Below are 24,730 nucleotides of genomic sequence, written 5' to 3'. Positions count from 1 at the left end.
ATAGCATTAAATTAGTTTTAAGTTGTGAAGGAGCTTTTAAATAAGCTATTTTAAAGAGAACTTCTGGAAGTTAATTAACATTCTGTGTGCATGATACATTGAATGAAAACTTACATGATTCAAGCTGCCACTATAACTGACTGATCAGTCTGGTCTGTAGTTCTAGTTATTTAGCTCAATCTGAGTCTTCTGATTTCCTTCTGGTGGCATCACTTGAATCCTTGTTATGTTGCTGATTTGTCAGTTACAGTTAAATGTGAGGTTTTGTTTTCATTCCTTTTATAGTGGATAAAATAACAAATGTTTATTGAGAAGACTGGCAAGTAAACGGCTTCTGCTCAGATGTAGTTTGTGTCTGACGACACCTTCTAATGGTCGTGTATTACAATTTCTTCCTAATCAATGCAAGTGTGTGATGTGCTTGGAATTCTTGTCCACAGATGTACTGTTTGGTAAAAGATTGGCCTCCAATCAAGCCAGAGCAAGCAATGGAGCTTTTGGACTGTAATTATCCAGATCCAATGGTGCGAGCTTTTGCAGTTCGGTGTCTAGAGAAGTACTTGACAGACGACAAACTGTCTCAGTATTTAATCCAGCTAGTACAGGTATAGAATGTGTTTTGGTATACTTGGTGTCTTGTGTATATTCAATAATCAGAGAGGCTTAAAATACAACAAAAGTTCAGATGATGTGAAAAAGAGGTCATCAAAAGTATCCATTTGCATTGCGGATTATTTAGATGAAATGTAGTTCCTCTTCTGTACTGCTGGGTTTTTTTGCTTGGTGGTAGTTAATGACAAAATTTTGCAGAGATGCAGAACTGTTCCACCAACTGGAACAGGGAGCTGCTTCAGCTGTCCTGACATATGGGAAAGTATGAGCAGAAGCACATTCACAAAATTTTGAGCAAGTTGAGGCTAAAGTATTTGTAACAGTAAAGGAAGCATCAGATACTAAGTTCCTGAAATAGAGGCAGCCAATGTGGTGTTAGCAGATATCGTTCAAACCCAAACACATACATGCATTACTGCCAAGATCAGTCATTCTACAGAATTTAATGTAAAACATCGATTGCTTTTAATCTGTATGTTGTACATAGAAATAATAACTGCAGCTGATTTTATTTTTTTTAATTTTCTCCTTAGGTTCTGAAATATGAACAGTATTTAGATAATCAGCTTGTGAGATTTTTACTCAAGAAGGCACTGACCAATCAAAGGATAGGACACTTCTTCTTTTGGCATTTAAAGTAAGCTTAACATTATGCTATGTTAAGGGGTGATGGAGTTCCTATTAGCTGTAAAAAATTAGTTCTTTTAAAGGCTTGGCATACTAAATGTCACTTTTTTAGGAAAATATTAACACTTAAAGTTTGTTTTATATTGGTTAAGAGTTTGAATGCATAGTTTCGTAACAGAAGTCATCCCTTCCAGTTTCAGAAGTTGGTTAATAATAGATACTTAGTCTTGTATTTCTCTTTATCTAATGATGATTATTCTTAAAAGTAGGGTAGTCTAACTAATACTGCCGGAAGCCTCCCATATTGTTAGCTGGTTACACATTTGACAGACTTCTGCTGTTTGAGCTTTATTTTGTATACCAGATGCCCCACTGGTCTTTCCCAGAAAATTTTTGAAATGGTTGAGATCTAAAGAAAACCACTCAATTTGACTAGATAAGGCTTTGAAAAGTAACTATTCATACATGCTTCTTAAAGACTTCAGAGAGCTTGATAGCCAAGATATCTCTCTGTTCTTCCTTACTGAGTACAACACAGGTTTATGTAGTTTCTGGTGTTGAGGACGCTGAGCATAAATCATCTTATGGCATACTGGATTGTAGCTATGTCCCACCTAAAAATGCTGTTATCAGACACAGACTGTGCAAAGGCTGAGATATGTAAGAACAAGGAAACCAGAGGGGCCACAGCCTGAGGCTGGCTACATGAGACAGGAGAAAAAAAAACAGGTTAGCTTTATTCTCAGCAAAGAAATCTGGAACTTGAATTGAAAGCCTGATGTTTCCCTCAGAGTTCCTGGAAAGTGTGGATTTTGAGTAAAGGCAAGGGGTAAAGAAGGACAGGATGGAGCAAATAGGAATGGGGAAAAAGCCTATAAGCTTCTGTGCCAAATTAATTGGAAAGGGTACTGAAGTGTAATCAGTCAGAATGAAATGAGTTGTGGGAAGTCAATACAAGTTATGTACCTGAAAAGATGGATCCATAAGTGGCCCTCAGGAAGATGTTACAGGTATAGCTTCATTTTTGGCACCTCTAAGTGGTTCTGTCTTTAAGCTATAACTGTTCTTCCTCTCTGTGTAGGTCTGAAATGCACAATAAAACTGTAAGTCAGAGGTTTGGTTTACTTCTGGAGTCCTATTGTCGAGCGTGTGGAATGTACCTAAAGCATCTGAGCAGGCAGGTGGAGGCTATGGAGAAATTGATTAACCTCACAGATATTCTCAAACAGGAAAAAAAAGATGAGACCCAGAAGGTATTTTAAACTGTCCACATACCAAAACTGTTGCTGTAGAGTCATGGGAATTTTATTTTATTAACTAGAAAAGTATAAATGCTAACTTTGGTAGATCATATGTTTTCCTAGAAGCTGTAATGTTTTCTGTGTGCCTTGCTGCTGTCTGCCTCTGGAAGCAATAGAACTTAAAGCTGAACATTTCAATTTGTGTAGTATGTGGCTAAGCTGAGTTGCTTATGTTGGAACTGTGCAAAGCCATGCTTTAAAACCAAAGCTAAAATCTGAAACTTACCTTCATTTACATGTAATTAGTGTTCTCAAAACCTAAATGTGATTATTTATCAGGTACAGATGAAGTTTCTTGTTGAGCAAATGAGACGGCCAGATTTTATGGATGCTTTACAAGGTTTTATCTCTCCTCTTAATCCTGCGCATCAACTGGGAAATCTTCGGTACTGTCTTCAGTTTTGAAGTTTATCTGGATACTTAAGTAAATGTGTAGTGATGTTAACATTAACAATATTAAGGTTAAATGCTAGCGTACTAAACATTAGTATCTTCAAAGTTAACTGAACAAAATTTGTAGCAGAGTAATTCATAAAGAGTGATGTAGTTTTAATCTAATGGTGTAACAAATTAGGGAACAACATGACAGTGAGCTGTTCTGTAAAGGTGATGGGAACTGCAGTGCTTCTTCCATTTGTAAGGAACACACACTGCCCAAGGAAAACTTATGGCATAGCCAGTTCTTCTGCTGGGCTTAGCAAAAGGTTAATATTGCACTTGCTAAATTAAGTTTGGAACTGAAAGTAAAAGTGGCTGATTGTTGTGTGTGTGATACATGTACTAGTTCAAAGAGTTAGAAGAAACCAGTGAGAACTTAGCACTATTACAGAAACATGATATGAGAATCCAGTTGTGCCTGTTTCATAGAACTCTTCTCTCTTTTACAGGCTTGAGGAGTGCAGGATAATGTCATCTGCAAAAAGGCCCTTGTGGTTGAACTGGGAAAACCCAGATATTATGTCTGAATTGTTATTTCAGAACAATGAGATCATATTTAAAAATGGAGATGGTAAGGAAAGATAAGTGTAATCCAAAAGTTATGTATCTGTTTATTTCCTAACCTACTGTTTAGTATATTTTCTAAGCATATAAAATACATATATTGGGAAAAAAAATCTGAGCAAAGCAATTTTCTTTTCCAGAAAAATTAAGCATGCACAAATAAGTATTGTTCTTAGTCGTGTACAAATTTTGTATGTTCTAAGATGCTCAGTCTGAGGTTGAACATGGTACTATTTAATACTTGGGTTTTTTACTCAAAAATGTTTTCAAGATATTACAGATGTGTAATCTGTAATTCCATTGTCATGTTTTTAGTGTTTATTTTTAAACAGCTTTGAAATTGCCACCATTAATTTTTATTCATTCTCAACTATTTAAAATCTGCTTTTCTCTATTGAGAGAACGAAACCTACACTAAACTGTGCAAGCCTCATTTCCCTTAGACACACTTTTGGGGAGGAAAAGTAAAACAAGATTTAACAAAGTGTTCTGGTGTTATGAAATTTGCAATCTCTATGTATTTGACTATTCCAGACTTGCGTCAGGACATGTTGACACTTCAGATAATCAGAATTATGGAAAACATCTGGCAAAATCAGGGTCTTGATCTTCGGTAAGCATTTGAGATCATTCTCAAGGAATACTGTTCTTAATGGGTTTTTTTGCATTGGTTGGTTACCAATGCTTCTGTTCTCCCAAGGGTAATAAATTAAATGCTATAAATAGGCATGTTTGTACATGTTAGAGCAATTTTTTAAAAAATAACGTTCAGTTAGCTAAACAATTGGATTCTGTAAAGATACAATCGTATTTGAAAAATACTTCAGTCTTATTCAAGTGGCTGTGAGGGATCTACATACCAGGCAAGGCTACAGGAGCTGACACACACTAGCCACATGCTGGTCTGCTGATAGTATCTGTGAGATTTGCTTTGAAAAAGTTGACAAACTTGCAGCCCTGTTGTGCGATGACTCTTTGTAGCTGGTACCTTCATCTGAGCATGCAAGGTGGGTATTACCCAGTCTGATACACACACAGCTTCTCTGCCTCTAAATAGTCTGTGGGTGCAGTAGCTTCTGCAGAATGCCATTCTGTATAAACTAATACTTGGTACATTTTTTCCACAAAACTGATGATAATACACCTATAAAACATTAAAACATTTTAATATCCTAAAGTAAATAAGAGATGACACCAGATAGAGGTTATCAAATGTGTCTGCTGCTTGTTGTCTTAAAACTTAACTCTGGGGGAAAACAACAACAACAACAACAAACCACCTTTGTCTTTCAGGATGTTGCCTTATGGTTGTTTGTCTATCGGTGACTGTGTGGGACTCATCGAAGTGGTGAGGAGCTCTCATACCATCATGCAGATTCAGTGTAAAGGGGGCTTAAAAGGAGCATTGCAGTTCAACAGCCATACATTGCATCAGTGGCTCAGGGACAAGAACAAAGGAGAAATGTGAGATTTCCTGTTGCTTATTTTTCTTGTTGCTTGTTTTTCTTGTTCATGTCCTCTTTTTGATGGAAACTTAAAGAGAACTAAAGTCTATCAAGTGCAAAATTATGTCCATCTGGTTTTGTAGGTGTGTTTTTTGGTGTTTTTTGTGGTTTTTTTTCCTGCTTTTTTCCTTTTTGTTTTTTTCCTGCTTTTAATGACTCTGGGTGGTTGTGTGACTTCTCAGCAGCGAAGCGTAAGTTGGAGGTAGAACTGTGAAGATATGGCTTAAATCTGTGTTTTAACAGTAACTCATCAAAAAGAAAAACACTGGCCTTCAAAAAAGGGGCAGTCACTTTAATAACTACTTTACTGTTCTGCAGTCTAACTGTAAGTACTTTTATTTTCAGAGTATGCCAAATTTCTTCTTTACTTTGATAAAGTGATAAGGTCTAGGAACTCTGCTTCATTGAGAGAAGATAGTATAAATTGGTTCTTACTTAATAGGGAGGGGGGGAAAAATCTGCACATTTATTATTGAATATCTGTAGGAAAATATCTCCTTTGCTGCTTTTCCATAGGTATGATGCAGCTATTGACTTGTTCACACGTTCTTGTGCTGGCTACTGTGTTGCTACCTTTATACTGGGCATTGGTGACCGTCACAATAGTAACATCATGGTAAAAGATGATGGACAAGTAAGATACATGTTTCTAAAAATATAGCCTAATGTCATCTCTCACTTTGATATGAGTTTGTTTTAAAGAAATCCATCTGAACTATAAGTGCTGAATTTTACTATGACATCAATTAAACAAGGAATTATTAATCCTAAAATACCTTTCTGTCTTTCCAAGCTGTTTCACATTGACTTTGGGCACTTCCTTGATCACAAGAAGAAAAAATTTGGTTATAAAAGAGAACGTGTGCCATTTGTCTTAACACAAGACTTTTTAATAGTGATTAGTAAAGGAGCCCAAGAATGTACCAAAACAAGGGAGTTTGAAAGGTGAGCCTGTTTTTAAGCTTTTAACTTCCAGAGTATATACCTAAAATGCACTTTACTACTGGTGACCTTTAATAACTAGACCTTTTAACTGAAAAGTAGTATTTTAATTGGTTCGCGGTGGATATGTTCTAATTCTTTAGTTGGAGATCAGCCATCCACTTGTAAATCAGTGGGTGGTATCAGCGCTAATGTGGCCTTCAGTTCATGAAACCCCACTTTAGCTTTGCAGGGTCAGCACACATGTGAATATATAAATTTTTAAATATCTGATTTCTTTTTTTTTAATTTAACACTTAAAGTCCTCTTGGGACTGTGTATCTGCAAAAACTGAGAATCCTTAAATGTCAGGTATAATGCTAGTCACTCAGCAATATTTCTCTCTCCTGTAGCTGTTGTGGTATCAGCTCTTCAGCTGGCTTTTGTAGTTTGTGACATTCTGCAGAACCTCCTAAGAAAGGAGAACTTTAATAATAGTAAATGAATACGTAAATAAATCCTGTCTTTCCAGAGATCCAGTCTTTGAAAAGTTTCTATTTTAATTTTAATTCCATTATATTGTGGGCTTGGAAGACAGATTTTAAGTTCTAGTATCTGAATGCTGCAGTGAAGCTTTTTTGCATTTTTTTTCTTAACCTGACTTCAGTTAATGATTTCAGCATAAACTGGCATTTCTTGCCCAATATTGTGATACTGCAAATGCATTATCCAGAGTATCTAGTGCTCTCATAAAACTATGGGTGAGAAGTGTGTCCCTGATAACCAGGAAAGCACTGTTTGCAGCAGCATGTCAAGAAATGTGCTTTGAAATCTGAAATGTCAGTAGCAATGACTAAAATAGCTCTGTGAACTCCCAGAAACATGTGTGGAACATTTGCATGGATTGCAAATGAGGTTTTAGGCTGGAAAGCCTGTCTTCAGTTTGGCTGTTGGGTTACTCTGACCACTGCTAATTCTTACAGAAATGAAGATAATCTAAGTATGAAGATGAGGAAGCTTCCTCAGCAACATGATGGTGTTCTTATTAACTTAACTCCCAGTTACCTGAAAACTGTTTTGGAGGTGAAGTAATATGCATCTAATAAGGAAATACACTGAGCTTTTTTCCCCTGTCTCTTCCAGGTTTCAGGAGATGTGTTATAAGGCTTATCTAGCAATTCGGCAGCATGCCAATCTCTTCATAAATCTTTTCTCCATGATGCTTGGCTCAGGAATGCCAGAACTGCAGTCATTTGACGATATTGCGTACATTCGAAAGACCCTTGCGTTGGACAAAACAGAGCAGGAAGCTCTTGAGTACTTCATGAAACAGATGAATGATGCTCACCATGGCGGCTGGACAACAAAAATGGACTGGATCTTCCACACAATAAAGCAACATGCTTTGAACTGAAATGAAAGGAAAGAAAACAAGAACTGATGGCCCGCTTTGTGGGTACTGCACTGTTAATACCTGTTAGAAGCAGAGACTGGTTGCATAGGAATTGCACAAACCACGAACAACATTAGAATTTATGGCAAGAAAAGAGATGAACTGCTCAGACAACTGTTGAAAAATAATGCAAAACAGGGTTTCAGATAGCACTAAAATTGTACACTTCAAAAAATAAGCTTTAGTATGATGTGTGACTTCATGTTATGCCTTAAGCCCAAAAAGGTAAACTTGGAAGAATGTTTCCTTTTTTCATTTGATAGGATAAATTAGAAGGAAAAAAAGAAAATAGTGCTAGCGTGAACATAGAGTCCATCACATATTACCTTAGATCTGGTACAGCAGGTGGAGACTATGCTGGATTGAGAAGAGTGGAGAGAATTCAAATGACAGCGAATACTTAAATGCAGCATAGTTTGAAGGGAAGGAGTTTTAAGCTCAAAGATCTAAAAACAATAGTGAGAGGACAGTGCCTTTTAAATGTGCTCAGAGGCATTAACATTTATGGGGTTTAGATGACCCTTTGATTTCTGGGTCAGTCATCTCCACAGTTTCTGAAAGCAGTAGGAAATAGGCCTGTTCCGTATGGTGTTTCTTCTGCTCAGTATTTCTAGGGGTGCAATTCACACCTTCACAAGGAAACTCCCTATCATCCCCAAAAACTGGCTAACCTGGAAACTGAATGGTCAGAATTGGGTTTAGTGCAACAGCATTGTAGTGTTCATCTTAGGTTTGCTTTAATCTAACTTGAACTGAATAGATTTTTTTCATACATGTTTTCCAGAACCTAAGGAAAGGTGAGTTATTAAAATTATTGAAAGATTATTTTTTTATAAAGGCTATTTATATAATAGGAACTATTATTAATATATATTCTTTGTTTACATGATTTGTCCAATATTCAATCTTTTAATTTTGCAGCCCAGTTCTATCTGTCCAAGATTCCCGTTTCCATTAATGTCACTGAAGGTGACCAGAGATATACTCCTAGGACCAAATTCAACCCTGGTGAAAGAGGATACAAGTACCGTTGAAGCAGTGGGAGATACACCCACTAATGCCAGTGGTGAACTTGGCCTAAGTCTCTTCAAAAAAAATTTTGGGCATCACTCTATACATTACTGAAGTGATATGCTGACTATTCAAGGAATGTACATTTAAACCCTCAGTCTTTGGGTCCACCATTTCTCTTCTTTCTCTTCCTCATTTGGAAGTGGTTGTTTAATCCAGTAACAAATACATCAGAAATAGCAATTTAGATTTTCAATATGATGAATAATAAGCAGTTCAACATACAGCAGATACGTTGGCTAGCTCAAAGCATGTAGAGTTACCAAACATTTTATAGCTGTGTCTGTTTTGTGTGTGTGTGTGTAATATATATTTGTAAATCTAGTTGTCGTCCTCTAACACAATTATGATGTGTGCAATCAATTAAATTGGCACCACTTTTTCAAACTGTTCAGAGTACCGAGGATTTCAGATTGCCCTTATGCACAACTTCAGGTAGGACTGATTTTCTAATTATGAAACAGGTTTTTTAATTAGTGAAACCCATGATTTCAAGGGTGATGCTCATCCTGACATTTTAAACTTGCTAGATTGGCAGCACTTGGAGTGAATTCCAAAGGTCTGGGGCTTTCAGGGGTTCAGCTCATTCACTTGCAAACACGCACCGAGGTGCCACTCAAAGTGCAATACCCCATGTAATATAAAATACGCTGACAGCTGGTGTTAGATTAGAATATAAGTATATAAATAAACTGTACATTGTGCAGGCTGATGAGGTAATGAGTGGTTGGCTTCATTTAGCAAATTGTAATATATGAAAGATGTGCAATCGGTTACATTATGAAAGAGTTTGGGGATTGTCTAGCCAGGGCTTTGGTCTTTGAAGACACTTTCATAGTCAAGATCCCGCAGTTGAATGCTGCACACATGGATACTTGATGTTGTGGGGGGAAACCTGATTTTGTGAAAACTGCAGAAGTTCAAAGAATAGTATGGGGAATGTGAAGTTTTATTTCATTAGTTCTATGAAATATTTTGGACTAGTCCAATAGACTTCCCATTGCTCATTTGATTGACTGTTACATATTCCTTTTTGTTCATATGAATATTTTAACTCTTGCTAACCTTGGTCATACTTTCTAGAGCAAAATTACCCTTGTAAATATTACTTGGCGGTCAACACACTAATGGTTTAGCTCTTTTAAATCATGGCTTAGCTTCAATTTAAATTTAGTTCACAAAATCTGAAACCCTGTTGGCTGTAACTCTTAATTTAACTGAGTAAAACTTGCACAAATGCCATATTAGGTGCTACATTATCCTTATTTATCTGGTATTGAAACAATGCTTTACCTCACTTATGTAAGAGATGGTCAGCCTTTTGCAGCCTGGATGAAAAAGTGTATTCAAATTTATTGGATGAGCCAGCTTATTTTGTACTTTGCCATTTTCTAGCTATTTACTTCTGTAAATATGAGTATAAATGTCTTTCAGCTCAAGCATACAGTGTTCTGCACCCTTTTTGCACAAACAGAAAGGTAGGAGGAATCAGGCTTTGTGTCCAGAAGTTAATGCAACGAAATGCTGTGCACGAGCTGTAGAAATTATTGTGTACATCAGATAGTAAAAGAAAGGAAACTTCATAGTGATACAGACATAACAATTTGAGATAATTATAGCCTTTAAATAAAAAAAAAAATAGGAGGAGCTCATGGGCTTCAAGCAGTTGTTCTTACCATAACCAGGATGGGCATTTGAAAAACATTCTGCTAGTGTTTCAGGAAAGAAAACAACTTTAAGCTTCAAAGTATTGAACCCTAATTACCTTATCCTGTTGTGCCAGTTTTGTGCTGATGTAACTTGACTGAAGATAGTGGAGGTACTATTTACTTAGATTGCTGTAAAAATGAGAGGGTGTCATCTGTTCTCAGTATCAGAAACAAGAGCTGCTCACAGACTGTGAAAGCACCTGTAACTGACCTCGAGATTTTAGCAGAGATTGCGTAGAATTTGGATTTTTTTAACTAATCCCACTACATGGAGTTTTGAAAATGTGCCCTTTTCTTCTGACAGCTGCACGAAACACTAAGTAGCTTATTCTGAGCTTGAGTTGAATCTGACACCTCGCTCCTGCAAAACTTGGTAGTGGGGCTACCAGAGCAAGGAGCCCAGGATTGGGCTGTGTGGTTTATTACAAAGCATTGGGAAATCTAGTGATTTAGTGAAATACAAATTTAAGGACAGTAACTTTTTCAACTGTAAAACTACATTTGATTTAATGACAGAACAGGCCGGTGCCTATGCATTTTTCTTAAAAATATATTGCTTTCCTAAAGGTAGCAGAAAAAGCACCTGTACTGACTTAGGTATGCACGCTTTTCTGTTCTGAAGGGGTGCAATAAGGTGTTTTCCATAGGTGACACAAACTTTCAGTACAACTTACAAAAAATCATTTCAATAAAAACAAAATGGTGAGTGGTTTGGCATCTTGTGGAGAAGATATAAGCCTGCATATTAAGAGCAATATAGAAATTACCAAGCTTGTAGAGAACTTTGTATGTGATGACCCTACTGTTAGTGGTTTGGAGAGTTGTTTTGGAGTTTTTTCCAACTTTCCCTCTATTGTAAAATATTAAAAACCCGTAAGGTGGTCAGTAGCCCATGTTTGTTGACAATTTGAAGGTATTTGCTTTGCTTTGTCATTTTATAACTGGCATGTTCCAACGTCTGTTCTTAATAATAATTGTGAATTCCTCCTGTTTTGCATGTCTGTACAGGTTGCAGACCTGGGCTGGACCCATTCAAAAAGCAAATATCAAAAAAGCCACTTGAAATTACTGTTCTGTTGATGTCTTTGACATCTTGAAAATGCTTCAAGTTAATGAAAATGGAGTGGTATTGCAGAAAGAATTGTAACTCGCTGCTTCTAAGATTTTTTTTTTTTAAACTTTATCTTGTTTTAGTTTTACTTGAATGGAAGAACCACATTTGTTTTTTTTAATACTATATAGCTGTGGATGTTGTTGCAGATTTATGAATCCCGATTTAATTTTGCAATACATGTTTCATACAAATAATGAATTTGTATTTTTTTTGTGCTGAAAGTTGTCTCAATTTAGGTAAGGCTCTGTCTGTCCAGAATGTGTTCATCACCCCTGCAGCTGGTGTGGGGTTTTGGTTTGGGTTTTTGTTGTTTTGCTTTATTTTTTACATCTGTGTTAATGAAGGGAAGCCAACTGGAAACTGGATATAGAAGTTCTCGATCTGCATACACTAACCCATCTATAGGTGCTCTGGTCTTTGAGAAATTCTCATTTCATTTATGCTGATATAACACTGACTTCAGGTCACTCTTGATTCACAACAGCATATGAAATCAGAATTAGACTATATGTATATTACAGTCCCAGGTTACTTATCCATAAGATTCAGTATGAAAGGTAATCTCTAAATGAGAGGAATGTTTACTAGCAGCCCAGATAAGCACTTGACAATTTTACTTTACTTTACTCAGCTCTCTAATTCATACCTGCTTTAATCTTGTCTATAATTACTTTCATTCCTGAGACTTCCAGGATTTTTATTGCTTGCTACCTTAAATGTTTCCTCTTCCTGCTCTTTCATCGTATAAAGACTTGTCAAACCCATGCTCAGGAAGAACAGTTGTTCTTAATTTGCAATGCAATATTCTTGACTCCTGAGCTTTATGGCATAGACTTACAGAAGGATGAGGTCTTGCTGTATTAGCACCCCTGAGTCTAAGCCAGAGGTGGGTCCCTCTGTCCCTATTTCTTCTCTCTCCACCACCTCTCTCCCCAAAAAAGGAACATGCCCATAGTGTAAGAACAATATGAAATATTTGTAAGAGAAGGTCAATTGAAGCAATGCTCTGCCTGTACTTTGATGCTAACATCCCCATTGGTTTGCATAAATGTGTCTTAAGTTTAAGTGTCCTTACTGTCACTTCTGTATGTACTGCAATATTCTTTTAGCAAAAAGGTGGCAAAAATACACCGATTCTATTTTGACTGTTTCTGAAATTCTAGTGCCAATTCCCCAGTAGCTATTAAACTGGTTTAGGAACCATTTAGTTCAGTGCAACTGTGTTCAGTTTTGTTAGGAATTTGTTCTAGTATTAAATTCATCACAGTTAAACCTGACCTGATCATATTGCTGAAGTTATAGAAAGCCTAATTCAAGGAGAAGCTGTTTCTGCTAAGAATCTTCTGTCTGCTGTAATTTAGTTAATCCATAAGAGCCAAAATATGGATATTCATCACTGCGGTCTCATTCTGGTTTGTTTATTTGGTTTAAGTACGTATAATCTTCCTCCCAGGCCTTATTAATAGTGTTCTATATCCTGAATTATCAACTGCCCCAGGCTGTCCAGAGTTGTCTTACTGTTTCATTAGGGGCAGGGGAAAGAAGAAGAAGGGAGGAAGAGATCAATCCTCTTCTTTCTTGTCTTACAGCCACTGTGGTCCAAATCCTTCATCTTCTCTTGTGAAGATAAATGTCTAATTCATCGCCTGGAAGTATCTGCCCCTTGCCCTCTTGCACCTCTGCAAGCTTTAACTGTGAATATTCACATACACTATTGAAATCCATTTCCCTGATGGAGAAAAGGATTTAAAATACATATGGCTGCAGTCTGGTGTCCTGGATTCTCAGGCTTAACATTGTAGAAGTATTGTGGTCATTGCAACTGACACCACAATTGCAAGAACTTCCACAGAATCACATAAATTCACTGAGGCTGGTGGAGACTTGTGGAGATTGTCCAGTCCAGCAGCCCTGTTGGAGGCAGGATCAGCCAGAGCAGGTTGCCCAGGTCATCATCCAGTTGGGTCTAGAGCCTGTCTGAGAAACAAGAGTCCACAGTAAAAGTTTTTTCTTAATGTTTATATGAAATTTCTTCTGTTTCGTTGCCTAATGTGCTTTCAGTGGGCAGCACTGAGAAATGCCTCGCCTGTTGTCTTTCCTCCTCTCCATCAACTATATACATTGACTTGATGCTCCTCAAGCTTTCTCTTCAGTGGGCTGAACAATCTCAGCTCTCTCAGCCTCCCTTCATCATCTTCATAACCCTTTGCTGGACCCATGCCAGTATGTCCATGGCCAGTTTATACTGGGAGCACTGGACCCGGCACTCCAGGTGTGGCTTCCCCCGTGCTGAGCAGAGCGCAGGTTGGACGTTCACCTTCCTCCACCCGTGGGCAATGCTTGTCCTAAGGCAGGGGAGGATCCTGGTGGCATTTTGGATAAACAGAGCCCAGGAGGGTGTCATCTCTTGATGCTTAGATGTAACTTTGAAGCTAGAAGCATTACATATCTGCGTCAAAAGGAGAGTACAAACACCCACCAGTGCTTGAAATATCTTTTAAAAATGAGACAATTACCTTTGAAATAACCACTACTAGGGGGCAGGAGGGATGTTGCCATGTGTATGTAATTCTGTAATAAAGGTCCTGTGGTAAAGTAGTTAGAAAGCAAGACATTTTTAGTAATAATGGGCCAAAAAAGTATTTAAGATGCAGAAAGATGCATGTGTTGTCATACTGAGAATAGTCTTGCAGTACTTTTTTTTTTAAAAAAAAAAAACAAACCTCTTTTTCCCCTTCTGCTGTGCTATTCAAGTAACAAAAGTTTGGCCTATGATACTTCTTGTAGTTCATGTTCATGGGAAACTGTAAAAAGTCTGCTTTTTATTTATCTTTGCGGTCTGTATCACATGCTGTTTATTAAAAAAAGCCCTACTTTTGTTTGGTTTTTATCACACTTTTGAGTGTTCATGTATATACTAACAACTAAATTAAAACAATATGGTTGGTACACTTGTGAATTCTGAAGTGAGAGTTTAAGGAATCCTCAGTCTTGGAGGTGTGATTTGGCAGCTCTGCCTTTAGAAAAAGGCTACAAGATAGAAATGCCATATATGTTAATTTGTAGGGGGGAACAGAAATAGAATTTGCATTATTTATGAGTGGGAAGTCCTAGATGCACATGGTGTTGGTTCTTGTACACGTTGATCTTCAAAATAAGTAACATATTTTAGATGTTGGCTGTAGAAGTTGTGATAAGAGAGCAGGTGCTGTTCAAGTGTTTTAGCTGGATGGTTTTAAAGCCTCTGCTAAAACCAATCTGGTTTGGTTTTGAAAAATATCCTTCCTGCTTTTGTTACCAAAAGTATAGTTTAAAAAACAAACAAGGTTTATTTTTGTATCCAGTACTAGTGTTGAAAGAGTGAGAGACGTCTCTGGGAAATGATGCACTGGCAAGTACAAGAACATGGGGCTGCAGTGGAATTGCTTGCATGGACCTGTTGGTCATCCTGGACTTCAGTTTCCAACAAACTACTATCATGGGGAGGGATTTGAGCTCTTTTTGCTGAGAATTTCACTTTTTTTGAGAGATGAGGGAAGTGTCAGGGTTTTTAATCATGTCACTTCTATACATCTTTGTCTCCAATAAGCTTTAAACTTTGTAGATGAGTCAATGTTATTTCTGATCAACACTGCTTGGAAAAGGGCTGCGTTCCAGCAGGTGCTCAGTCTGCACCGGATTTGAGCTCTGTAAAAAAAAAGTCACATCATTACAAATAAAAGGACATCATTATCCTTACATTTATTTTGGAGCTGAGCACTAGTCTGGAGAGCGTGAATCCAAGTATGGCTAGTGATTTTAAAGTAGCTAGTTCCAGTAATCTGAACTAATGGATTAAATTTCTGTTTATTACAGCATAAGGTGAGTTTTACCTTTTCCAGTAATTATGAAATGGTTATGAGTGGTTACTGCCTTGTTTTAAGTGCACTGGATGGTTCAGGGAAAGGACATGATTAGTTCTTGCTCAAATACAAGTTTTAGACTTTACTGCATTACCATTTTGTCTTTTTTTTGGTAGTTCTAAGTCTCAATCCATAAAGCACCGAAAATATGGAAAACTTGCAAAATAATGCTGGCAAAACAGAAGGATGACTAGCAAAGTTTGCCTCAATAAGCTCTCCTGATTTTATGTTGGGAAATCACTCTGGTTTCCAACCTGATTTGGAAAGACTTGATCCAAAATCTGAACCCAGGGCAAAAAAGAAGGCAGGAAAACTGATGCTAGACAGGATGCCTTAGGTGATCTCCTATATGTCCTTTTAAACACTAACAATCTACCTTCAAAGATTATCATGAGCTACAATTACTGCTTTCACTGAAAAAAATATAGTTTTCCCCATTCTTATTTCAGTAAAGACACATCCCTACTAATTGAAACGAGCATTTGTGTGAGTCACTGAAACTGGAAGGTGAATATCTCACAGCATTTTCTGTATTTTCACTTGGAATGGGTTCTGGGTGATGAAACCCTGACCCAGAGCTGTCTGAACAGCCTGAGCACATGGTGGTTAAAAAAAATAAAGACGACTCATTTAGACTTTTCTGTCTGAAGCTTTGATGACACTGTTTGATGTTGGTGACTTTGAACTGGATCTGCAGCTTCAAAGCGGATTCTCCTCAGATGTTTGCCTTTCACTCCAAGTCTTGTCTTTTTATCTGACATAGGTGGTGTTGGGCTGTGCTGCTTTGTGCGGAGAAGCAATCAAACAAAGGTACAGAGATGCGTTGTGCTGCATGTGGAAGGGACTTGGTTGGTCTTGTTCTGTCTTGCCGAGCAGGACTGAATTCAAAGGAAGGGGTTTGGTGTGTTTTGTGGGGGATGGGTGGGGGGTGTTCTGTGTATTTTGTGTTTGGTGGTTGTTGTTGTTTTCTTTTTTCTGTTATTTGTTTTGGGGGATTCATAGATTTATATTTTTTTAACCTTAGAAAATTACAGATTGTAAATTCCCATTACTACCCTCTGCTGGCAACTGGGGAAAGTGTGTGGGTGGTTTTATTTCTTTTTTTTTTTTTTTTTTTCCTTGTCGGAATGTTTACACAGAAAATTTTTGGTGTAAAGAGGGACAAAGATGTTGGCATGCACCCATTTGGGTGGCTGTAGCCAGTAGATGAGAACTTGAACACAAACTGTCCTGGCGAAACCTCAGCAGAGAACAAACTGACCTGGGATGCCAGGATCTTGTTTGATTGGCAGTTCAGCTCCAGAGATAAGATACACCGCATTTGTTTCTGAGGGCTCAGCGGTGTGTTCAAAAGGATACCTTTACTTATAGCCGTGCTGCTTACTGTCAAAACTTCTGTGTGATCGCTGGACGAAGCTCTTTCTATGTGGCTCTAACCAAATCACGTCACCCTAAAGATACATTTCCAGCTTTCAGGACAAAGGCTAAAGGTAGGATTTTATAAACTGAGTAAATCCAGTCTCTCCTTCTAGCTACTGAATAAAACTGAGGCCAGAAGCAGGGTGTATATGTATATATATATATATACACACACACGTGTATATACACACGTATATATATATAATTTTTTACTCATCACTAGAGCAACAGCATTAGGGATGTTGTGGATACTCTGCTAATTGGAAGCTTGATCTTAAAATTAGGTAGCTTCAGGCTAAGCAAGAGCAGAATAGCTCCACATATGAAATTCCATGCTCAGTTTTAAGTCATCAAATTAAGTGACAGTAACGGTCTCCCTTGTGTCTTCAAGATAAATGAGTTACTTTAAACAGTATTTTACTCTTTTGAAAAATATTCTGCTTTGTGGAGAAATACAACTTACTGCTCTATACTGTGGCATAAAAAAAGCAAAGATGCAATGAGCAAAAGGAGGATTTTTATTTTTTTTTCGGTGATTATGAATTTGGAAAATTTTGAAAGGGGGAAGTTGCCTATTTTAATTCTCCAATCCTTATTTTATATTGATTTGCCTATACAGCAGCTTCTATGTTGTTACAAAAACTATATTTGTGTGTTATGAGGTTCTTGCTTTGACATCACACCCTCTCTTATTTAAAATATGAGATTATACACTACCAGACGCTTTACAAGCCCCGAACAAAGCCTGTATATGAAAATGAGCTGGAGAACTCCTCTGAGCAGTTAGTTTGCAGCGGTGAGATGCCGGCATCGTGTAAATTGAGATGAACTAACGGTTTACGTTGCCCCCCGCGGTTGCTATGGCGACGGGCAGGCGGTGCCTGTCGGGCCGCCAGGGGGCGCCATGTCCGTGGCCGCCGCTGGCCCCGCCCCTTCCCCCGCGGTTTCTCCGCGCACGGAGGCGGCGGCGGCGCTGGGCGCGGAGCGGAAGGTGAGTTCCGGCGGCCACGCTGCGGGGAGCGGCCGCCGCCGTGGCCCGCAGTCCCGAGAGCCCCGCGGCTCCGCCGGTGCCCGCCTCCCTCCCGCCTTTCACCCCTCCGGGCGCGGCCCGCCCGCCGCCGCCCGTGGCCCCGCGCCCGCCCCCATCTTACCCCTCGCCCCGGCGCCATTTGAAGCGAGAACCCGCACCCGCCGCCCTGAGGCGAGGGGCCGGCCCGCCGCCCCGCGTCCCCCGCCGGGGCGCACAGAAGTGACTCACGCTCCGCAGCGCCCTCGGGCCCGCGCGTCTCTCCGCGCCGAGGCGGGGCCGGGCCTGCGGCGCTCCCCGCGGGCGGATCCCGCTCCCCGTCCCCGGAGCGTGGCCGCGGCCTCGCCCCTGCCCCCGGCTCCGCGCTGAGGCGCCGCCCGCCGGTGCCGCCGGGGCGGGGGGGCCGGAGCGGTGCGTTTGCCGCGGGTCCGCTCGGCGGTCCCCGGTTCCGGCCCCCGCGGGGCCTCCGGGGATCTCGCGTTCCAGGGCCTGTACGGGCCGTTCCCAAAACCGCGCCCAGGAGCTGAGGAAGGTCCGGGAACGGTACCGGGCAGGGAGAAGGCTGAGCCGTGTAAACTGGGGTAAAACTCCGTGTGCTGCCGGTTCTTCCCTCGCAATCAGAAAAAGCGGTGAGGGCGTTTGATTCTTCTAGACCATCACACGATATTTAAAAAAAAAAAAAAAAAAGTATTTTTCATGGTTTTCTCCCCTTAAAATCGTAATTCAGACAGATTATTTCATCTCATAAGATCAGTATTTACCTGATGAGGCGCCTGTTTTTCCCGCCTTCACCTGTGGTGGACGGCGCTGGCTTTAGAAGATCCTAGGCCCATGGGTGCAGTGGTGTTACAGGAACCCACAGCAGAGTCCATGTTTGCAGCCTTGCTGTCTTCAAACCTGGGCCGACATACAGCTCAAGCATTTTTGGTGGTGTCTCCATCAATTATTCTGTTGTCAGGAGCTGCCAAATGAAGTGGAAGGCAAGTAATCTGAGACTATACAAAAATAAATACTCTAATGAACCTGTCTTGCTAATTTTGATACTCTAAATCAAAATTAATATAAACTTAAAGGTTTTTAGCTTCATTCTTTGTAATACTTGTGTATCTGTGTTATTTTTGTTTGTGTGTGTGTGTGTTTTAAAATGCTGTTTCTCTGTAGATGGGAATCTTCTCAAGCTGATGTATTTGCTGGGTTTGGGAGCTGTACAGCCATCAGCTTCTTAGCTGTTCTGCTTGTTGATCGTGAAGAGTCTAGGATTTTTTGGTAAGAGTGCATGACTTCTGTTAGTATTTTCAACATAAAACTTCATCTGAAGGACTGTGCTTCAGAATATCTGGTCTCTGACAAAAGGCACCAGGGTTGGAATATGAAAAGAGACTTCAGTACTTATGTACATTTAATGTTTTCTTAACTGTAACAAAACAGGCTGGGGGTGAGAAAGAGGAGTAGGAAAAACCTCTTAGATTTCATGTGAGGGTTTTCAAAAAGTTTGTATTGATTCATAAAGTAATGAAAGACAACCTGCATACAGACAAGTCTGTCTAATACTTAAATGTTTTCACTTCACAATTTGTTTAGACTGTTCAAAATGAATGAGCATCCTAAAAAGAGGAAAAGGAAGACTCTACATCCTTCTCGATATTCAGGTCAGCCTAGAGCTTGAGTTATGCCACTTTATTAAGTTGATTTTTTCTCAAAATAATTACTTTGTTACAAGAAGGGACCCCATCTGCTAATACATGGAAGGTCATTAATAGAAAGGGTAGGATAAGAAGTCTTGGTCTGAATGTACTGAGTACCCACTCTGTGCTCAGCTGTGCAGCCCCTCCCAGTCAATGCATCTGAACAGTTTTGTTCTGTGCTCCCTGCAAACGGGGAAACTTGCACAAGCTACAAAATGAAGGTGATCCTATTGCCACACAAGGGGAGGGATTTTGTACAAGTTGGGATGGGGGTGTCCAGAAGTGTTCAGCGCTGGACACACGGTGCTCCTGTCACTGTCCTCATTGGGATCAGAGTTTGATAATGATTGTATCTGATACTCCAAACATCAGGACAACAGCTGAAAGTTGTAAATCACACCAGGAATATTATCTGACCAGCACGGAATTGTCCCAACACAAGAAGTAAAAATGCAGCAGATTACGATAATTTTGATGAACGTTAAGTACATATGAAGCTACATCCATGCATTAGTAAAACTTTTGTTATATTTTGTTGTAGATTCTTCAGGTGCAAGCAAATACATAGACAACAGTGGAATTTTTTCTGACCACTGCTATAGTGTCTGTTCTATGAAACAGCCAGATATAAAGTTTTCTGAAAACAGAGGTAAGACTACATTTTGGGGTCTTGTTCTGCCGTTCTTTACTAAGTGTGTTGTGCTCATATTCATACAAGTAAAGTAGAAAATATGTAGTGGGTGACTTCTGAGCAGCCTTGTGATCTGATACACCTTAGACCGGTGGGAGGTTGTTTAATCGCTAGAATTGAAAATACAGTTTTCAAAGTAAAAAACTCTGGAAAGATCCTTCAATTTTACATAATTTATAATGATGATTAGACTTGTTTATCCAAGTATATACTAGATAGGTAATGTGAAGCTGATGTAAATAAGAGCTGAGATGGAGTTTACCAGCAGTCGTATCAAAATGTACTGGTACTTATGGAAAACAAAATGCCTTTTTGTAAAACATTGATGAGTGGCTGTAAAGTTTAGCAGAGTGAGTGTGAGGATGGATTATTATTGTATTTATTTTTCTTTTCACTCAAATTAGCCAGCAAGTCTCCAGAAGCCTTACAAAGTACTGTATTTTAGAATGTGATGTACAGAAACATCTCAGAATATTTTTTAAATTGATTTTCAAATGTAAAGTTTCATTTAAGGATTTTTAAGTTTTTTCCAGTATAATAAACTATTTTTTTGCTGAAATTTTAAAGACAGTGATGCCACCTTCTCGAATTATTTTGTAAGGAATGATGGCGATACTAGTAATAGGCAAACGATGACAAGAAAATCCTCCTTCTGTCTTTGCAGGTAGATTCCACAGTCCCGTGCAGAGCCTGGACACAGATGATGACGGGAGTCCCGTGCATGCTGGGCCTTCTCAGTGGAGCGGCTCCCATTCAAACGTTGTGGGGTTGCACTACACAGACCTCAAAAAGAAGGATAAAGGTAAAATCAATATGTATTTGCAGCTTTGGTGCTGGGAAGCTGAAGAGCATGGCTGGTAGCTTTTAATGTAACTTTTTTGCTTTGACACGAGGTAAAAGATTTGTAGTTTACATTCTTTATTTGTTAGTTAAACATAATACGTAATCTGGCTGGGGAAAAATAACTGCTTTTTGCGTTTGTATGCTGCTACAACTAGCTGAAAAATTAAATATGCGCCCAGGTGCGTTGCAGGTTTTTTTTAACCTTTTGGTATTATCTCTTTCCTCCTGCAGATAAAGGTACTAATCCTGGAATGTGCAGAGACTTATGTGACTCACCTATATTCAGTGACAGCCCTACAGAGGAAGAGAAACCTCTAGATATTCAAACTGTAGAAATTTCTACAACAGAAGTGAATGCTGTAGAAGTTCACGATATAGAAACACAAACTGTGTCACCTGAGAAGCTGGAAGCTGAGGACCTAGAGGAAATCCCTCTGGAAGCCTGCAAAATCTTTGAGAAGAACCAGGCTTTGAATATCACAGCTCAACAGAAGTGGCCTTTGCTGAGAGCCAACAGCAGTGGCTTGTACAAGTGTGAGCTCTGTGAGTTTAATAGCAAGTACTTCTCCGATTTAAAGCAGCACATGATCCTGAAGCATAAGACATGTGCGGACACTCATGTCTGTAAAGTTTGTAAAGAAAGCTTCTCCAGCAAAGTGCAGCTCATTGAGCACGTAAAACTCCATGAGGAGGATCCCTACATCTGTAAATATTGTGATTACAAAACAGTGATATTTGAGAACCTGAGTCAGCACATAGCAGACACTCACTTCAACGACCACCTTTACTGGTGTGAGCAGTGCGATATGCAGTTCTCCTCCAGCAGCGAGCTGTACCTGCACTTCCAGGAACACAGCTGTGATGAGCAGTATCTGTGTCAGTTCTGTGAGCATGAAACAAATGATCCGGAAGATCTGCATAGCCACGTGGTGAACGAACATGCGTGTCGGCTGATAGAGTTAAGTGACAGCTATAATAACAAGGAGCGTGGACAGTACAGTCTCATAAACAAAATCAGTTTTGACAAATGCAAAAACTTCTTTGTATGCCAAGTGTGTGGCTTTAGGAGCAGGCTGCATACAAATGTCAACAGGCATGTAGCTATTGAACACACCAAAATATTCCCTCATGTTTGTGATGACTGTGGGAAGGGATTTTCAGGTATGTTAGAGTATTGCAAGCATTTAAGCTCTCATTTATCTGAAGGGATTTATTTGTGTCAATACTGTGAATATTCAACAGGACAGATTGAAGACCTTAAAACTCATTTGGATTTCAGGCATTCAGCAGATTTGCCTCATAAATGTACCGATTGTTTAATGAGGTTTGGAAATGAAAAAGATCTTTTAAGTCATCTTCAGATACATGAGACTGCGTGATTACTTCCTTTACTTGTAATCAATTTGTTAGAATTGGAATAAATTTCCAGTCACTGAAATGTGATATTAAATACAACTTTAACAGCAATTGTACAATTGTTATGTTTTTATCTTTATATCAGCATGTATAACAGCTTGGTGTTGTGAGTTCCCTTGCCCTAGGGGTTTCTGTAGGAATAATCACACAGTGTGGTGGATCAGATTTTGGGGGGAGGGACAGTGGGAGTAGTTGTATGTTGTGATAGCAGTTCTCATGGTCATCTGCACTTTCACATCTGATGTACAAGGGCAGCTCTTGAGTTTGAAAAGGGACAAAGAGAAAGCAAATACTGAGTTCCATACTTAAGTAACACCATAGTGATCTCAGCTGCACATGCAGCTGGTGTTACCCTCTGTGGCAGCAGCTCATTGTCCTTATGCTGAGCAAATTACACCAGCCTGCCAAAGATAAGGGTGTTCTAAAAATTCCCAGGCATTGTAATCTCCCAATTCGCATACCAGCCTGCATTTCCCACCTCATACTCTTGATAAGCTTTTAAAATTGTCCTGTTTTTCTCTTGAGGTAACATATCCAACCTCATCGTTCACTTTCTTTGTTCAGTGTTTAATTTCAACCCGTCTGTGGGACTGTCCAACAACCTTCTCTTCCACACGTTTACTACAGAGCTCCCACGTGATTTTTTTGTCTCTGTTCTTTACCTTCAGTTCCTATCTTTTAATGCACCAAGTAGTCACATATTGCTTATGTGCAGATTGGGTTATGTTTTAAGGAGTAATTGTAAGGTAATTTGCTAGGTGTTCCAGCTGAGAATGTACAAAGATTGTGATTTTTCATATCTAAAATCCTAATTTAGTTGTCACTGGAATTATGTATGTCACCAACGTCATTCAGAGCAAGTCTGTTAGTTTATAATTGTATTATTATAAATCTGTAGATTTATAATCAGCTTTCCAGCGCTACTAATTTGAGGTCAGTTATATTCTGTACATTTTAAATTTTTTCTATATACAGGCTTAAAACACTGGTACAGTACAAAAAATTTACTAACTTTAATCACTTTGAAATTATTTCACACAACTGTTCAGATCAGATAGTGCTGTCGTGCCATTATAATCTTTGGAAGTGAATTTTTGCAATTCATTCTGTAGCTGTATTTCTGAGTGGATGCTTGGACAGATGAGAGTGAGACCATTTAGATTGTGCTTGTTGTCAGGGTGAAATTACCCATTAATTAGTGGTGGAGTTTGTTTCTTTCTGCAATGATTGTAAATCGGTAATGTCAGATTGTCTAATGCAAGCTTTGTATAGATATAATTAATGTACAAAACTTAGTCAGTGAGATTTGGTGTTACCAGCTTCAAGGCAGACAAAGGTCTTTGCGTTTGATTTTTAAAGCTAAGGATAAAAATTGGCTGAGTATCATCAGTTTATGGAAGTTCCAGTTTCTAGAGAAGTATTTCTGGAAAGTCTGCTATGAACCAGTTGGTGTATATTTCTTTGTAGGAGGCAAGACCATTTATTTTCATCAGTTTGAACTGCTGATTTACTACTAAATCTTCTGTTATAGTCATTGAAACGGGCAACCTGGCGATGTCCTGACTGTATTTAATTAGTCCATTGTACGACAATGTATGTGGTAGAACTGCTAATTTCCTATTTTGAGCACATTCACCCTGGGTGGCTTAAAATGGTAGCAATAATATAGTCAACAAAGCTCTAATAAGAATTATTTTATATGTGGAAAGTTAATTTTCTTCATATGGGTGTAACTAAGAGGGGAGGACACTGGTTCTCTTAAAACTCTGCCCTTGGTGACACCCGGGTGGATGGCACAGCTGAGCTCTGGAGAGAAAGCCACTCCAGGGGACAGTGACAAGAAGTGGGGGGGGAAAAGACATTTAAACAAACAATGACAACAAAAAAATGGGCTTCAGCAGTGTGTATAGACCAGCACCGTGTCCTGTGCAGGAGGGGTGGTCTCTTGTAGAAGCCCAGAACTCTGTGATACAGAAAACTTGCTTGTTGACTCCTGAATAACGTTGAGTTACTGCTCTCTCTGAACTGGGGATGAAAAGAATAACCCAGAGGAATGGTATGAAACCAAATGCTTCCTAACTAAAATGCACCCCATGGTATCTAATTAGGAAATAAAGTTTGTCTCAGGTTGAGTTTTATAAATAAGGGACTAATGTTAGTATTTTCTTTTTAACATCTATGGGGAAGTAAATGGCAATGTACAGGAGTAGTGGGTCTCCTGTTACCTTAGCAGGAACACAGGTAGGATATTGGCTTCTACATCATCAAGAGTGATACTAAGTAGAGAAAATAGATAATGAGTGGAATGTGTCTAGAAGCTGGAAGGCTGACAGGAATGAGTGTATGTGCCAAGGACCGTGTGTTGTTCCCATGGAAGAGTTGGGTTTGTTTATGTGAAACGTGCGAGTGAAGGTCATAGATGTGACACAGCC

The 24,730-nt window shown here is 39.1% G+C and overlaps 2 protein-coding genes across 9 annotated transcripts in view; both read left to right on the top strand.

Moving 5' to 3' along the window:
- Window positions 1-14,210, top strand: part of PIK3CA (phosphatidylinositol-4,5-bisphosphate 3-kinase catalytic subunit alpha) — a 44,586-nt gene extending 30,376 nt beyond the window's left edge. For all 3 annotated transcript variants that reach the window (XM_082056023.1, XM_082056024.1, XM_082056025.1), the window contains 10 exons: window positions 441-605; window positions 1,146-1,249; window positions 2,321-2,492; window positions 2,820-2,926; window positions 3,428-3,549; window positions 4,077-4,155; window positions 4,836-5,006; window positions 5,564-5,681; window positions 5,841-5,992; window positions 7,112-14,210. In XM_082056023.1, coding sequence (XP_081912149.1) covers window positions 441-605; window positions 1,146-1,249; window positions 2,321-2,492; window positions 2,820-2,926; window positions 3,428-3,549; window positions 4,077-4,155; window positions 4,836-5,006; window positions 5,564-5,681; window positions 5,841-5,992; window positions 7,112-7,382 — 1,461 coding nt within the window. In that variant the 3' untranslated portion in view covers window positions 7,383-14,210. The remainder of the gene's footprint in view (window positions 1-440; window positions 606-1,145; window positions 1,250-2,320; window positions 2,493-2,819; window positions 2,927-3,427; window positions 3,550-4,076; window positions 4,156-4,835; window positions 5,007-5,563; window positions 5,682-5,840; window positions 5,993-7,111) is intronic.
- Window positions 14,211-15,898: 1,688 nt separating this feature from the next.
- Window positions 15,899-22,349, top strand: ZNF639 (zinc finger protein 639). Of its 6 annotated transcripts, none has more exons than XM_082056027.1 (7): window positions 17,573-17,627; window positions 18,413-18,643; window positions 18,825-18,929; window positions 19,245-19,312; window positions 19,890-19,997; window positions 20,704-20,841; window positions 21,114-22,349. In XM_082056027.1, exons 4-7 carry the CDS (start codon window positions 19,255-19,257, stop codon window positions 22,259-22,261), a joined length of 1,452 nt encoding a protein of 483 aa, XP_081912153.1. In that variant the 5' UTR covers window positions 17,573-17,627; window positions 18,413-18,643; window positions 18,825-18,929; window positions 19,245-19,254; the 3' UTR covers window positions 22,262-22,349. The 6 variants fall into 6 exon arrangements, with proteins under 6 accessions (XP_081912158.1, XP_081912157.1, XP_081912153.1 ...); XM_082056030.1 differs by having other exon boundaries at window positions 17,584-17,627; window positions 18,418-18,643; XM_082056029.1 differs by lacking the exon at window positions 17,573-17,627 and adding an exon at window positions 18,160-18,292 and having other exon boundaries at window positions 18,418-18,643.
- The last annotated feature ends 2,381 nt before the right edge of the window (window positions 22,350-24,730 follow it).

The sequence above is a fragment of the Streptopelia decaocto genome (assembly GCF_964273445.1).
Source record: "Streptopelia decaocto genome assembly, chromosome: 6".
Classification (NCBI taxonomy): domain Eukaryota; kingdom Metazoa; phylum Chordata; class Aves; order Columbiformes; family Columbidae; genus Streptopelia; species Streptopelia decaocto.
This window is presented reverse-complemented; position numbering and strand designations above follow the sequence as displayed.